Below are 15,661 nucleotides of genomic sequence, written 5' to 3'. Positions count from 1 at the left end.
GCCAGATCATAAGTGGGAAGTGAAACCTCAAGAAAAAACCATCAACATCTAGACCTCCATTATAAAAGCGTGTAGTTGAGTATTATTACTAAATATTAGCCCCACCCCATCCCCCTAAATATTACAAACACAAAGATAAAATATAAAACAATCAGAATTATTTCAAATAGGGTACCAACATTGAGACCACAGAAACCATGACAACTGTTACTATAGTAACACCATTTCTACTTGAACTATTCTCTGGCTCTGAAAAAGACGAGTTAATTTTGACACCATTTTTTCTCAGGGTACAAATTGACACCAGACTATTTTTGGCACGAATGGCCCTCCATACAGTTACAATATGACTCCAGATAAAAAGGTTATTTCCCTTGCTCTTCCAGAATACATGATGCCACGACTTGATCTCTAAACTCGATGACCTTTTTAAGAGTCCTCATAGCTTACAATGTTTATTTGGTATATAGGTTTGTCAACCTGAAATCCCCTTCAGAGAGTCCACATAGCTAATACTGTTTATTTGATATTTCGGTTTGTCAATTGGACAGATCTTTCTGAGAGTCCACATCAAATATTATTTTAATACTTACTTTTGTATTCTTCAAACAGAGTTTGGAGTTTCTCTTTAGTAAGCTCATCTGTAAGCTTCAACTTCTCTTTCAACATTTTATAATCAGCATCAACTTTTTTCAACTCCCCCAAGAATGCCTGATAGTCGATGTCAGTTGTTTGGGCTTTATATTTATGTATTATGGTTTTAATACCTGCTGGAAGTTCATCATAAATATCGGCTAATTTCACCATCGGTTTTGCAGGCTGAACCCTCGCTGTAAAAAAAATAATTATGTTTATTTGATATTTAGGTTTGTCACCTTTGAGTTCCTTTCTGAGAGTCCACATCAAATATTATTTTAATACTTACTTTTGTATTCTTCAAACAGAGTTTTTAGTTTCTCTTCAGTAAGGTCTGAAATAGTTTCTATCTTCAACTTCTCTTTCAACATTTTATAATCAGCATCATCTTTTTTCAACTCCCCCAAGAATGCCTGATAGTCGATGTCAGTTGTTTGGGCGTCATATTTATCTATTATGGTTTTAATACCTGCTGGAAGTTCATCATAAATATCGGCTAATTTCACCATCGGTTTTGCAGGCTGAACCCTCGCTGTAAAAAAGATAATTATGTTTATTTGGTATTTAGTTTGTCAACCTCTGACATTCCTTTCAGAGAATCCACATAGCTAATAATGTTTATTTGATATTTAAGTTTGTCAGCTCGACATCTATTTCTGAGAGTCCACATTGAATATTATTTTAATACTTACTTTTGTATTCTTCAAACAGAGTTTGGAGAGTCTCTTTAGTAAGCTCATCTGTAAGCTTCAACTTCTCTTTCAACATTTTATAATCAGCATCAACTTTTTTCAACTCGGTTAGGAATGTCTCATAGTTGATTGTACCTTTTTCGGCGTCATATTTATCTATTATGGTTTTAATACCTGCTGGAAGATCATCATAAATATCGACTAATTTGACAGGCTCTTGAGCCTCTTGAGCTCCAGCAGTCAAAAACAGGAACGAGCCTAAGAAAAAAACAACAAGTTTTAAATTTAATCACAGAAAGAACGACTCGACAATAACTGTATAGATAATATATTTTCAACGATAAAATATTCTGTAATTGTAACAATAAAATCATATTGATTTCTTTAAAGTGATACTACGTCTTAGAATAAATTTAAAACTTGGCCAATAAGAGCATATATTCATCAGTAGATATACCTGGTGTCATAAATAACATAACAGAATCCTTATATAATTCAATAAATCCAAAAAAAAACTTAATAAAAATGCAATTAACTATTGAAAAACGCTTAATATTATGATTAAGCGATTTTCAATAATTACTTAGTTTTATGAATTTTCCAATTTTCCAGATTTTACAGGGATTCTGTTGTAACTTTATGACACCAGGTAAGTTCACTGATGAATATATACACATATTGACCATTCTTGAGAATTAAATTTTATGTTCATTCTATGACGTAGTATCACTTTAAAATGAATTAAATAATATCAAATTAAATAAATAAAATATCTAACTTACCTAAAACCAAAAAAACAACACAAATTGTAATGTTCTGCATTTTCGTTGATTTTTCTGAACCCGACTTGGCGACTTCAAAAGATATCGTTATGTAAACGTGACTGTGCTCAACGCTTTACCTGGGAGCTTATGGTCCAATTCGATTGCAGGTGCAATTTAATGTGTTTTCTTACAACTTAATTTATTGCAAAAGTTTAAAGGGACAAGTTAGGCATTTTGTTTTTACCAATTGTACTTAAGTCTCAGAAATGAGAGTTTTTTTTAGCTCAGCTAATTACTAATAGTGTCCACCGTCAAAATTCCATGTGTGTCCAGAATTATCCGCGTTTTAAAGTCAAATTAACGACTCGTTTTTCATGAAACTATGCCATATATAGAAAATACATATAGAAATAGAGAGTAAAATTCCTATATAGTCTTAGTACAGGACTATTTACAGGAATTATGCAATTTTCGTACATTTCTAGTAACTTCTGAAGCCTATTTACGTATATTGAAAACCCAGATTATATAATCCCGAAAATAGCAAACCTGTACCTTTAAATTCAAAAAAAAATTTTTCACGATTTATATTTTTTATATAGGGTAACATCTCTTGATAACAACCCTGAGAACTCGACACCGAATAAAATAAAAATGGCAATTATGTTGAATGTAGTCCGAAACACCAGTTTCTATTCCAGCATATTTTGACAATTGTCTGCTGGAGTAGAGTCAGAAAAAATAGACCCTGTTTTATGGCAATTTCCACACCTCAGAAGATGCGTTTTTCTAACATAATATTAAAGAATACCTTAAAGATGATTGTATAATAGTGTTGGGCATCAACGTAACTTTCGTCACTGCGACCTTTGAACTTTTGGCTGCGCACACCGTTTAAAATGGCCGATACGAGATCAGTTTCGTCAATAAAATACTTTGATGGAACCGGAGACATAAATGATGTAGGGAGAAAATGATTGTATTACTGAACTACTCAATATATTCATCTTTCCAAATATATCTGGGCTTTGAAGATCCGAGATATCAAAATAAGTTTAAATACCCCCGCATCTGCAGAAATGCGGAAAGTAACTCATTTAACAGGGCCTATTTGTTCTGTCTCAATAGCTATCAGATGCTGGAATAAAGACAGATGTTTCGGTCTATGTTGAATACTTTTTTAAATAAAATTATGATGCTCTAGTAAACAGGTTAATGATTATCTATAAATAATAATTTTATAAAGCAACCAATTTACTTTTTTCAATATGAAAGGCATCAGTCAACATCCTCAGTACGTCCCACCCAGATAATAATAACAGGTCGACATGCCCTAAATCCTTAACTCCTTTTGTCTTCAAAATATATCAAAAAGATATGTTTATGACTCAACATTCTACTTTTTTTTCTTTTCTTCTAACAAAGCCCAAATAACGTCTTGCTTTGATAATTACAGATCGATATGTCACAAAGCTTTAACTGGTTTGAAAACAGGTAAACAAGAAATAGTTAAAACAAGTGAGGCTGAAACATCTCAAGGATCAGTTAGTACGAATGACTTTTAGACACACCTAATAAAATTATCATTCTATTCTCTGAGAATATTTTGCGCAACTCGAAATTTCGGATTGCCCCCGAGCCTTAACTTTTTTTTCACAAAATATCACAAAATATCAAAAATATATGTTCATGATTCAACATTCTACGTATTTTCACCACACAAGTGAGAATGTACAAAGGTTGACTCGGAAGGAGTTATGAAACTTGGTATACATTAAATTCAACATTTCCTGATACTGACGGAATTGTTTCTCCTTTCAGATCAACTAACGTTGATTGCGTGAATCAAGACTTTGAAAATTATAACCAGAGGGACCACCCTTGCCTTCTTTTGAAAGGGAAAAGAGGGGTGTTTCCACGGCAACTGAGAGCAAAAGTGTCAGAGACCTAACGGCGGTCATCCAAGGAGGTAGTATACCTTGCAGTGGTTTTCAACCTGTTTCTGTATGTGTCTCCAAATCGAACCAGCATGAAAATGATGTCCCCAAATATCCAAAGCGCATCTATGATTGGATACCAGACACGTTCTCGCATAGTTTGATAGTAATAATTCTCTGAGTACTCCTAGATAATGTTAATATAGGTTGTGTATAGTGTAGTCATATTAGATGTTGTTTATATTGTAGTTGGAAAGTTTTTATTTTTCACAGCCTGTGACTAGCTATGATACATCAAATTTCCCCAAAGAAAAGTGCAAATGTCCCCATAGTGGGACATGTCCCTGTGGTTGAAAACCTACACCTTTACCAAGTTTCATTGCTGTGGCATAGGTTAACTCCCTTTTAGTCTCTATCATCCTGTCCCCCTGTATCTTATGTAGCTTACGTACAGCTTCGCCGAAAGATGGCCTGGACTGATCTTTTTTTTATTGAATCTGTAGTTGTAAATCCAACTTGAGACTTGTAGATCGAATATACTTCATCGTTGTTATACTCTATACACAATTGGTTGGTTGGTAGATGATGACAAGTTAACGGTCGCTTCCAGCGGATGCTGATATCGCAAACTAGGTAGTTGTTGGTAGTCGTAGTAATTGGTAGTTGGATTGTATACACAAGTTGTTATCAATGAGTTATAGAGGAGCGATCACGTGGCGCTATCTTCTATAACTCATGGTTATTATCTCCCTTCTATCTTAACAGAAAATTCAATGCTTCGTAACAAAATTCGATGCGTCGTAACAGAAAATTCAATGAAATCCCTCACAGACAGGACATCAGACACGGAGAGCAACACCAGAGTTTTATAAGGGTATATATACAAACTATAGAAACACAGAAATCAGAAAATATATTTATTAGGAAAGAAATCAAAGAACAAAAAATTTAGGACAAAAATAAATATTATTATAGAATCGAGGTAATTAACATACAAAACAACTGGAAATAAGTTTATAAATCATAAATTATATCTTATCTTAGCAAGTATCTGATTATAATGTCAGTCTAGGCGTTTCATTTTGTGTTTTTACGCAGGTTACCCCATTCTTGATCTAACATAATTCTTCTTCAAACCCAGTTCAGTCGAATTTTAACCCAGAAGCATCAAAATTTGTCATATCGTCACATAATCTTCTAACCAATCAAAAATACTGCTACACATCGACAAAAGTTTAAAAAAATGTTCTCAGAATTTCTCACCTGTAGGAGATAATTCTTTCATAGACCAGAGCATTTCATTGGTTGAATATTCCAGTGACTTGAACATCTGCTGAAGATCAATTTTGCCAGATCATAAGTGGGAAGTGAAACCTTCAAGAAAAAACCATCAACATCTAGACCTCCATTATAAAAGCGTGTAGTTGAGTATTATTACTAAATATTAGCCCCACCCCATCCCCCTAAATATTACAAACACAAAGATAAAATATAAAACAATCAGAATTATTTCAAATAGGGTACCAACATTGAGACCACAGAAACCATGACAACTGTTACTATAGTAACACCATTTCTACTTGAACTATTCTCTGGCTCTGAAAAAGACAAAAAAAAAGAAAATAATAATTTTGAAACAATTTAATGTGGCATTTAGCTTTTTCAACTCGGTATCCCTTTCAGAGTGTCCACATAGCTGATATTGTTAATGTGGCATTTAGGTTTATCAACTCGGTATCCCTTTCAGAGTGTCCACATAGCTAATATTGTTTATAGAGTATGTTTATATCTCTTAAAAAAATCATCAATCAATGTAAAATGTGCACTTAACATTCCTTTAAGAGAGTTCACATCAAATATTGTTTCACAAATACTTACCTAGATATTCTTTATAAAGGCTTTCAAGTTTATCTTTAGTAAATTCTCCTTTTTCAATTTTCAACGTATCTATCAAATAGTTATAACTTGTAGCGCCCTTCAAATCATTTAAGAAGGCTTCATAGTTGACGGTACTGTTCGTAGCATACTTATCAAAAATAGTTTTAATATCTTCTGGAAGCTCAATATCAGCTAATTTGACAGGAGCTGCGGTAGTCGGGGGAATAGCAGCAGGCATAGTTGCGTTAGATTCACCAGAAGTTCCAGGTGAACTAGTTTCGGCACTATTAGTTGAATCTGAAGTGGTAGTTGGGGCTGCAGTGGTAGCTGGAGCTGCAGTGGTAGAGGTGCCATTGACACACACAGCTGACACTAAAACAAACAAGTTTGAAATTAAATTGACGATGGAATGAATCAACAAAATCATGATTAAAAGATAAAAAAATAAGAATAATACAACATCTTAAATAAATTAAATTAGATTAATTAAATAATATCAAAATATAAAAAATAAAATTTCTAACTTACCTAAAACCAAAAAAAACAATACAAATTTTAATATTCTGCATTTTCGTTGATTTTTCTGAACCCAACTTGGTGACTTGAAAAGGTATTGTTATGTAAACGTGACTGTACTCAACGCTTTACCTGGGAACTTATGGTCCAATTCGATTGCAGCGTGCAATTTAATGCACGTTCAAACAAGAAATATTACTTATTGACCTATTCAAAGAGGCCCAACCCAACGCATAATTTCAAAAGGTTTATAGATACAGAAAGCAACTGAATATATTAATTTTATAGGTTTTTTGTCCATAGTCTTTTAGTTTTCAATTGTACGGATTAACTCTGGTATTTTTTTCAAAAAGTTTTTTATGATTTATATTTCATATCTTTCGCCGAAACTTTGTAAGAGTCACTTTTTATTGGGGTATTCTATATGAGTCACAAGGTATTAATTTTCTGGGCTTGGAAAATCTTGTTAATTTCCTTTTTTCAATTGAGGACCTAAACAAAAGTATTTTCATACGCCCACACATTAGATGGGCGTATATTGTAATCACCCTGTCGGTCCGTCTGTCGGTCGGTCCGTCCGTTCACATTTGGTTCGTGCTCACTCTACTGGCTACAATTCTTTACAGATTCTTTTGATTTTGATTTTGTGAGTCAATGTCATTATGAAGATGATCCCTATCGATTTTGGTGATGATCGGATAATTTTTCACCGAAATATCGTGTCTGACTTGACGTTTTACTCTATTAGCTATATTGTGAAACTCGTGCTCACTCTACAGGCGACAATTCTTTACAGGTTCTTTTGATTTTGATTTTGTGTGTCAATGTCATTATGAAGATGATCCCTATCGATTTTTGTGATGATTGGATAATCGTTCAATAGTGTTATATTTATATCTATTAACTATATTGTGCAACTCGTGCTGACTCTACAGGCTACAATTGAATGGGCAGCAAACAAAGACTTGTACTTACAATCAAAGCTATCTGTGGGCGTATGTTACCTTGCCTGGCAAGCTATATTTTAAATTTGGAAACAAAAATACTTTTATGCTATTGTATACATTACTCACGTTCTTTTAAACAATTAACAATCGTGACTTTTTGCTTAAAGAGGTTTTCTAAACTTTTTGTTTATATCAGGGACTTTGATAGAATAAATTTGCACCATTCCTATTTCTAGTCAGACATCTCTGATTCCTGCCATTCAAAAAAAAAAATAAGTGTTAGATGACGTCACTAATCTAAAAATATGATTGAATCACATAAGGCCTTTTACGATTAGTGACGTCATCAAATACTTAGTTTTAGAGGAATTACGGGAACCACAGACATCTGACTGGAAGTAGAATGTCCAAGGGTGCAAATTAATACTACCAGTTTCTCCGATACAAAAAAAAATCAGAAAGCCTCTTTATAAACCATTTTATAAGAGTTATATGACGTCAAAGGCGGTTAGGTAATATCAACAGTATTAGAAACAGTGACGTCATATATAAACATTTTTCTATTATTAAAGGAACCACAGACGTCTGCTCTCAGTGATTCCCCTTACGCATTAAAAAGTGTGGAAAACCTTCTACAATCCCTTTAATACATTAACTACATAGTTCTTTCTTATCCCTTCTACATTGTTCCCCTATTGAGTTAAACAGCATTGTGTCATAAACGTGCCTAGGCTTATACTGACCATTATTCTATAGACTTCAACAAACTTTCCGTTGTTCGATCATGGGCCTTATTCTCCCTCCACAAGTTTACTAAGATAAAATCCAGATTTTAAGAAATACTGTAAACTCATTGGATAATAAATCTAAATTTAACAAAAATCTGATTAGCTTTGTGACTTCATATTGATTATGGTAATCGAATCAGACTTAACAGCGTAAAAGTGTCTTTTAGTGATTGACCAATCAGATGACTGAGAAATTGTCGAGAATTGCCGGGTGGTATCATTCAGAATGGGGTAGATTCAGATTTACAGAAAAGACCGAAAATTAATGAATAAAGGATTTTTTCCATTCATAACTGAGGTGCATGGTGTCCCAACCACATTCCCGTTCGTCATACTTCTTTGTTAATAAGACCATGTCAAAACCCGTATTCGAGATACGGTTAACAGAGGTGTAGATTCCGTTATACGGAAACTGTCGAGAAGTGCCGAATGAATTAAATAGGCCTTCAAACAAGGAAGTTTCGTTATGTTCTAAAGTCGTTGATTGGCTGGAACTAACTCAATAAAATATTGAAATACATGTGCAATCTCGTGCAGTTTATTAGTCCTCTGTTGTTAAAAAATGCAATAAAATTATATTGAAAGGTTTTTGTCGTTGCTAACCTGCAAGATTTTTCTAGACCATGGGCTAGGCGTTGGATCCCAATTTTCTTGAGGGGCTGAAGATCTATCTGAATTAAACTGTGTTCTGCTGTACTTTAGAAAAGGGGCTAGACGTTGGATCTCAATATTCTTAGGGGCTGAAGGTACATCTGAATTAAACTGTTTCGATGTACTTCAGAACATGGGATAGGCGTTGGATCCTAAATTTCTTGACTTCTCTTCGGCATCAGTTACTTCCTCATTTATGATTGATATAGGACTCACTCCACTAAAACATTTTATGCAAATGATTGTATATGTAGTCCAGGCTATTTTTAGAAATCTTCTTTCTCTCTCCCTTTTGGGGTTTTTGCCTGCCTATTATTGGGTAAAATTTGGTCTAGATTTGGAATTTGATGTCTGAAATTGCATTATCTTTCAGATTTGGTGAGATGATGAGAGACCTAAAGGCGGAAGGCTAATTCTAAAAATAGTCGTTTTGTGAAGTGCCAAACTCTAATTTTAGTAGCTCAAAATTTTCATGGTCATCATATAATGAATTTTTTAGGAGACATTGAGAATTGGTCAGGCTTTCATTCGACATATTGGAAAGCTTTTAACGAGATTTCTGGAAAAAGTTATAGAAGGTTGAATTTCGTGTTTTAACATGGGAAGAGATGGCAAATGAATTAGTCCATATACTTCATCATGTGAAAAGTTCATTAGCTGTTACCAATGTTTTGCCAATATGTTGTTTTGGATTTAGGGTTTCGTTTTGCGGTAGTACTTGTTTTATTTACTTTCAGAGTTTTTAACGGTATATATACAAACTATAGAAACACAGAAATCAGAAAATATATTTATTAGGAAAGAAATCACACAACAAAATGTTTAAAATTTTAACACAAATAATATATATAAAATTGAAATAAGTTTATAAATCATAAATTATAACTTATCTTAGCAAGTATCTGATTATAATATCAGTCTAGGCGTTTCATTTTGTGTTTTTAGGCAGGTTACCCCATTCTTGATCTAACAAAATTCTTCTTCAAACCGAGTTCAGTCGAATTTTAACCCAGAAGCATCAAAATTTGTCATATCGTCACATAATCTTCTAACCAATCAAAAATACAGTTACACATCGACTGAGAAAACAAGTCAAAGTTTAACAAATGTCTCAGAATTTCTAACCTGTAGGAGATAATTCTTTCATAGACCAAAGCATTTCATTGATTGAATATTCCAATGACTTGAACATCTCTTGAAAAACAGTTTTGTCAGATCATGAGTGGGAAGTGAAACCTTCAAGAAAAAACCATCAACATCTAGACCTCCATTATAGAAACGTGTAATTTTTGTTGTTGAGTATTCAGATAAAGATAAAGATATTACTATTACTAAATATTAGCCCTACCCCCTTCCCCTAAATATTATTTCAAAGAATTATTTCAAATAGGCTATCAACATTGAGACCACAGAAACCATGACAAATGTTACTATATCAACACCATTTCTACTTAAACTATTCTCTGAATCTGAAAAAGACGAGTTAATATAAAAAATTAATTGTAGCACCATTAAATCTGAGAAAATTGTTTTTATTTTGACACGCGGTTTATCAACTCGATAGCCCTTACAGAAAGTTCACATAGCTAATAATGTATTTTTTTTTGTTGTTGTTTTGCTATATTTATGCCAACTGACATCCCTTTCAGGCAGTGTACATAGCTAATAATATTTATCTATAATACATGTATATCCATATCTCTTGTAGAGAAACCACATAGAAATGTCACCTTAACATCTCTTTTAAATGGACATTACTTTCAGAATTTACTTACTATCAGAATTAGGTTGTGTAGTTTGGTATGCCATGGTAACGTTGCCATTCACAAACAGAGCTGACACTAAAACAAAACAAGTTTGAAATATGATAAACAGATAAACAATGATAATAATAAAATAAGATCATATTAATTTCAGTTAAATAAAATAATAAATAAATTAAATATTTCTATATCACTCTACAATTGATGTATTGAGCACTATTTTAACAGTGGTATTTCTATATCACTCTACAATTGATGTATTAAGCACTATTTTAACAGTGGTATTTCTATATCACTCTACAATTGATGTATTGAGCACTATTTTAACAGTGGTATTTCTATGTCTCTCTACAATTGATGTATTGAGTACTATTTTAACAGTGGTATTTCTATATCACTCTACAATTGATGTATTAAGCACTATTTTAACAGTGGTATTTCTATATCACTCTACGATTGATGTATTGAGTACTATTTTAACAGTGGTATTTCTATTTCACTCTACAATTGATGTATTGAGTACTATTTTAACAGTGGTATTTCTATATCACTCTACGATTGATGTATTGAGCACTATTTTAACAGTGGTATTTCTATATCACTCTACGATTGATGTATTGAGTACTATTTTAACAGTGGTATTTCTATATCACTCTACGATTGATGTATTGAGCACTATTTTAACAGTGGAATTTCTATATCACTCTACGATTGATGAATTGAGTACTATTTTAACAGTGGTATTTCTATATTGCTCTACAATTGATGTATTGAGCACTATTTTAACAGTGGTATTTCTATATTGCTCTACGATTGATGTATTGGGAACTATTTTAACAGTGGTATTTCTATATCGCTATACAATTGATGTATTGAGCACTATTTTAACAGTGGTATTTCTATATCACTCTACAATTGATGTATTGAGCACTATTTTAACAGTGGTATTACTATATCACTCTACAATTGATGTATTGAGCACTATTTTAACAGTGAAATTTGTAATTGTAAAAATAAAATCATATTAATTTCTTAAAATGAATTAAATAATATCAAATTAAATAAATAAAATATCTAACTTACCTAAAACCAAAAAAACAACACAAATTGTAATGTTCTGCATTTTCGTTGATTTTTCTGAACCCAACTTGGTGACTTGAAAAGGTATTGTTATGTAAACGTGACTGTGCTCAACGCTTTAACTGGTTGCTTATGGTCCAATTCGATTGCAGCGTGCAATTTAATGCAAATTCAAACAAAAAATATTGTTTCAAAATCTTAAAGACCTATTCAAAAGCCATTTCTTTAGACTCAACGCATATATATAAATTTCAAAGGCCTATAGATACAGAAAGCATAAATTAAGCATGAATAACAAAGGTATTTTTTTAATTTTTCAAAAAGTTTTTTTTATGATTTAAATTTCATGTCGCCCAAAATTCACAATCATTGATATCTTTCCCCGAAACTTTGTAAGAGTCACTTTTTATTGGGGTATTCTATAAGATTCACGAGGTCTTTAGACAATAAAAAGCAAAACCGAATATATTAATTTTCTGGGCTTTAAAATCTCGTTAATTTCCTATACCTAATACAAAAGTATTTTTTAAATTTATGCTATTGTATACATTACTCACGTTCTTTTAAACAATTAACAATCGTGACTTTTTGCTTAAAGAGGTTTTCTAAACTTTTTGTATATATCAGGAACACTGATAGTATCAATTTAAACCATTCCTATTTCTAGTCAAACATCTGTGGTTCCTGCGATTCCACTAAAAAAACTAAGTGATTGATGACGTCACTAATCTAAAAATATGCTTGAATCACATAAGACCTTTTACGATTAGTGACGTCATCAAATGCTTAGTTTTAGAGGAATTACGGGAACCACAGACATCTGACTGGAAGTAGAATGTCCAAGGGTGCAAATTGATACTATCAGTGTCCCCGATACAAAAAAAAAAAAATCAGAAAGCCATCTTATAAACCATTTAATAAGAGTTATATGACGTCAAAGGCGGTTAGTATTAGAAATAGTGACGTCATATATAAGCATTTCTATTATTACAGACTTCATATGTGACTTATATATGACGTCATATTGATTATGGTAATCGAATCAGATTTAACAGCGTAAAAATGTCTTTTAGTGATTGGCAAACCAGATGACTGAGAAATTGTCGAGAATTGCCGGGTGGTATCATTCAGAATTAGGTAGATTCAGATTTACAGAAACGACCATAACTGAGGTGAATGGTGTCCCAACCACATCCCCGTTTGTCAGATTTCCTCGTTAATAAGACCATGTTAAAACCCAAAAGATACGGTTAACAGAGGTGTAGATTCCGTTACACGGAAACTGTCGAGAAGTGCCGAATGAGTTAAATAAGCCGTCAAACAAGGAAGGTTCGTCATGTCCCACAGTCGTTGATTGGCTGGAACTAACTCAATAAAATATTGAAATACATGTGCAATCTCGTGCATTCTTTGTGCAGTTTATTAATCCTCTGTTGTTAAAAAACGCAATAAAATTATATTGAAAGGTTTTTGTCGTTGCTAACCTGCAAGATTTTTCTAGACCATGGGCTAGGCGTTGGATCCCAATTTTCTTGAGGGGCTGAAGATCTATCTAAATTAAACTGTGTTCTGCTGTACTTTAGAAAAGGGGCTAGACGTTGGATCTCAATATTCTTAGGGGCTGAAGGTACATCTGAATTAAACTGTTTCGATGTAGCCTACTTGAGAACATGGGATCCTAAGGGGCTCAAAAGATCTTTCCGAATTTAACTGGAAAAATCGTCCAGATGTTCCGATGTTCGGATAATCTATGGCCATATTGTTTAAATCAATCGACAGTTGGAAATAGAAAAAAGAGTAGGTTAATGTCTTAATTAAACACTGCATGGCGTAATCTATCCTCGAGTGCCTGATCAGGTAGCCTACAGTAAGGTGGATTGTAAAATTTTTCTCAAAGCCACAGAATATAAAAGTGATTTATTACAACAAAATACAAGAAATATAAAACAAAAGAAAAATGTCTATAAAATTGGATATTTAAGGTTAAACAAATTGTTCACATATTGCACTAAATGAAAAGGCCATTACAAAAGAACTAGCTAAATTAACAGGTCTGATTGATCAAAATTATTTCAAATGGACGAATCAGAATAGGCCTACCAATGAAAACAGTTGAACCAGCCTCGTCTTGAATAATGTTTCTGTGGAGATGTAACGGAAGTTGTAGTTTCTATAACAACATAAATAATGACGTCACGGTAACTATAACAACTGATCCCATAGCAACAACAGTTCGACTAGAATCACTAGTCAAAATTCGTTGATCATTTTGAAAGCCAACATTTTGAATGTTCGATATTCTGTTCAAAATTTTGTCCAAATCTTCAAGGCTGATGTCGTTCGGACTTTGAGGGTTGAACTCTTTCAAAAAGTCTTGGTATTTAGGATCTTTGACCAAGGCGTTCACAACATCTTGGTAATTGGATGAGTCGAAATTTGGGTTATTTCGGAATTTGTCCATGATATTTTTTATATCCGGTAGTCCATCTAGGATTCCATCCATATCAGGAAAATTGTTTGCTCCATCATTGGTCGGGAAACCCGGACGAGGAAAGTTTGGATTGTTGCTAGGGAAGTTCGGCTTGTTTCTAGGGAAGTTAGATATATCGGGACGAGGTAAATTTGAAGTGTCGCGTTTCTGTATCTTCACGCAACTCACACTAAATGTCGATACTGAAATATAACACAAAATAAAAATCATTATGGATGCATTAATGTTTGCAATTTTCTTGTAAAAGTTCTGGAATGTGTGTTTTTTTTTTAATTTTGACGGCAAAGTGTTGCTTATAAGTGAGTAGGGTCTATCATCTGCTGCCCTGAAATTGGGTTTGTCAACTCGACATCCTTATGAGTCCACATAGCTCATAATGCATGGTCACAATGTCTAACTATTACGAACTTAGTATCATATCTTGTCACCTTTCCCGTCTCAGAGAACGCACGGATTTGATTGTAGTGTACGCCAGCGAATTCGACCAATCAGAGCCCTCGACAGAAATGGTGTAAACAATTGACTGTATATGATCAAATAGCTGCATTTACAAACTTGGGTGACTGTTGCAGTGAGGGTAAAAGAAGCAGTTTGTAATAGCTTGATAAGTTGTGATACAAGAATAGTGACTATTGTAGTCAAGGTATAGCCTAAGTACGCGTGTACTAAGTTTGTAATAGCTTGATATTGTGAAGATGTGAAACAAGAATAGTGGCTAAGGCAGTCAAGGTATAAGACACAGTTCGTAATAGCTTGATATTGTGAAGATGTGAAACAAGAATAGTGACTAAGGCAGTCAAGGCATAAGACACAGTTCATAATAGCTTGATATTGTGAAGATGCTTATAGTGTTTATCTGGCGTATTTGCCAAATAAATAAATCACTTACCTAATAAAGAAGCGATGGCTATTTTCACCAAGTTCATCATCTCTGATTTTTCTAATTATACACACTTGGTACGACTCTGCGATTTCGGGGTCAACTTGATAATTTTCAGAAAGTCCACGTAGCTAATAACAATGAGCTATTTCTTACACACCTAACAATACTCTACGATTGAGATGTCAACTATACAAACTTCAACCAGAGGTTTTCGAACTTTAAAAATTTTAATTCCGATTCACTCAAAATGAATCTCGCTCAATATTTCAAATTTTCTTTGTCCGCAGTTGGTAGATAGACAATGAAATTTAAACAATAAGTAGATAACAGGAGACACGTGTGTTTTTATAACATGTCGATTTCCTACACTCCTATTTTTGTATCCTATTTAATGTCCGGTTTATGATATTTTCTAAGTCATAGATATTTTTTAGGTATTTGTAACTGAAGACGGTCGCTTGTTAAAGGGACTCTATAAAGATTTTTTGTGGTTCCTGTAATTCCAGAAACACGTTTCAAGATGGTGTCGTCACCCATTTTGAATACCGGGTTTTCTGGATTAAAGGAACCATGGATGTCGGACGACAGAAAATCAGAATGGTGTGAATAGAAGCTATAAGTATCCCTGATACACA

At 33.3% G+C, this 15,661-nt stretch overlaps 3 protein-coding genes across 3 annotated transcripts in view; all 3 read right to left on the bottom strand.

The window, feature by feature from the left end:
• LOTGIDRAFT_230068 (hypothetical protein) overlaps nt 1-2,230 on the bottom strand; it is a 2,535-nt gene extending 305 nt beyond the window's left edge. Inside the window, exons 1-5 of the mRNA XM_009046293.1 lie at nt 2,111-2,230; nt 1,329-1,586; nt 926-1,168; nt 594-830; nt 1-249 (exon numbers count right to left, since the gene is read on the bottom strand). Of these exons, the coding sequence (XP_009044541.1) occupies nt 158-249; nt 594-830; nt 926-1,168; nt 1,329-1,586; nt 2,111-2,150 (870 nt within the window). The 5' untranslated portion in view covers nt 2,151-2,230 and the 3' untranslated portion in view covers nt 1-157. The remainder of the gene's footprint in view (nt 250-593; nt 831-925; nt 1,169-1,328; nt 1,587-2,110) is intronic.
• Nucleotides 2,231-4,932: 2,702 nt separating this feature from the next.
• LOTGIDRAFT_230067 (hypothetical protein) lies at nt 4,933-6,548 on the bottom strand. Its single transcript, XM_009046292.1, has 3 exons — nt 6,436-6,548; nt 5,908-6,279; nt 4,933-5,627 (listed from the first exon to the last, which is right to left on the bottom strand). Exons 2-3 carry the CDS (start codon nt 6,143-6,145, stop codon nt 5,536-5,538), a joined length of 330 nt encoding a protein of 109 aa, XP_009044540.1. The 5' UTR covers nt 6,146-6,279; nt 6,436-6,548; the 3' UTR covers nt 4,933-5,535.
• Nucleotides 6,549-13,552: 7,004 nt separating this feature from the next.
• On the bottom strand, nt 13,553-15,372 carry LOTGIDRAFT_230066 (hypothetical protein). Its single transcript, XM_009046291.1, has 2 exons — nt 15,033-15,372; nt 13,553-14,325 (listed from the first exon to the last, which is right to left on the bottom strand). The coding sequence occupies exons 1-2, from the start codon at nt 15,070-15,072 to the stop codon at nt 13,823-13,825; spliced, it is 543 nt and encodes a 180-aa protein (XP_009044539.1). The 5' UTR covers nt 15,073-15,372; the 3' UTR covers nt 13,553-13,822.
• Nucleotides 15,373-15,661: the final 289 nt, after the last annotated feature.

This window comes from Lottia gigantea, assembly GCF_000327385.1.
Source record: "Lottia gigantea unplaced genomic scaffold LOTGIsca_10, whole genome shotgun sequence".
Classification (NCBI taxonomy): domain Eukaryota; kingdom Metazoa; phylum Mollusca; class Gastropoda; family Lottiidae; genus Lottia; species Lottia gigantea.
This window is presented reverse-complemented; position numbering and strand designations above follow the sequence as displayed.

What these genes read in the sequence shown, in the direction of transcription:
- LOTGIDRAFT_230067 (XM_009046292.1), bottom strand. Translation starts at nt 6,145, where the DNA reads ATGCCTGCTGCTATTCCCCCGACTACCGCAGCTCCTGTCAAATTAGCT. An exon ending in CCTTTATAAAGAATATCTAG is followed by an intron (nt 5,628 to 5,907) that starts GTAAGTATTTGT and finishes TGTCTTTTTCAG; the next exon opens with AGCCAGAGAATAGTTCAAGT.
- LOTGIDRAFT_230066 (XM_009046291.1), bottom strand. Translation starts at nt 15,072, where the DNA reads ATGATGAACTTGGTGAAAATAGCCATCGCTTCTTTATTAG. An exon ending in AGCCATCGCTTCTTTATTAG is followed by an intron (nt 14,326 to 15,032) that starts GTAAGTGATTTA and finishes GTTATATTTCAG; the next exon opens with TATCGACATTTAGTGTGAGT.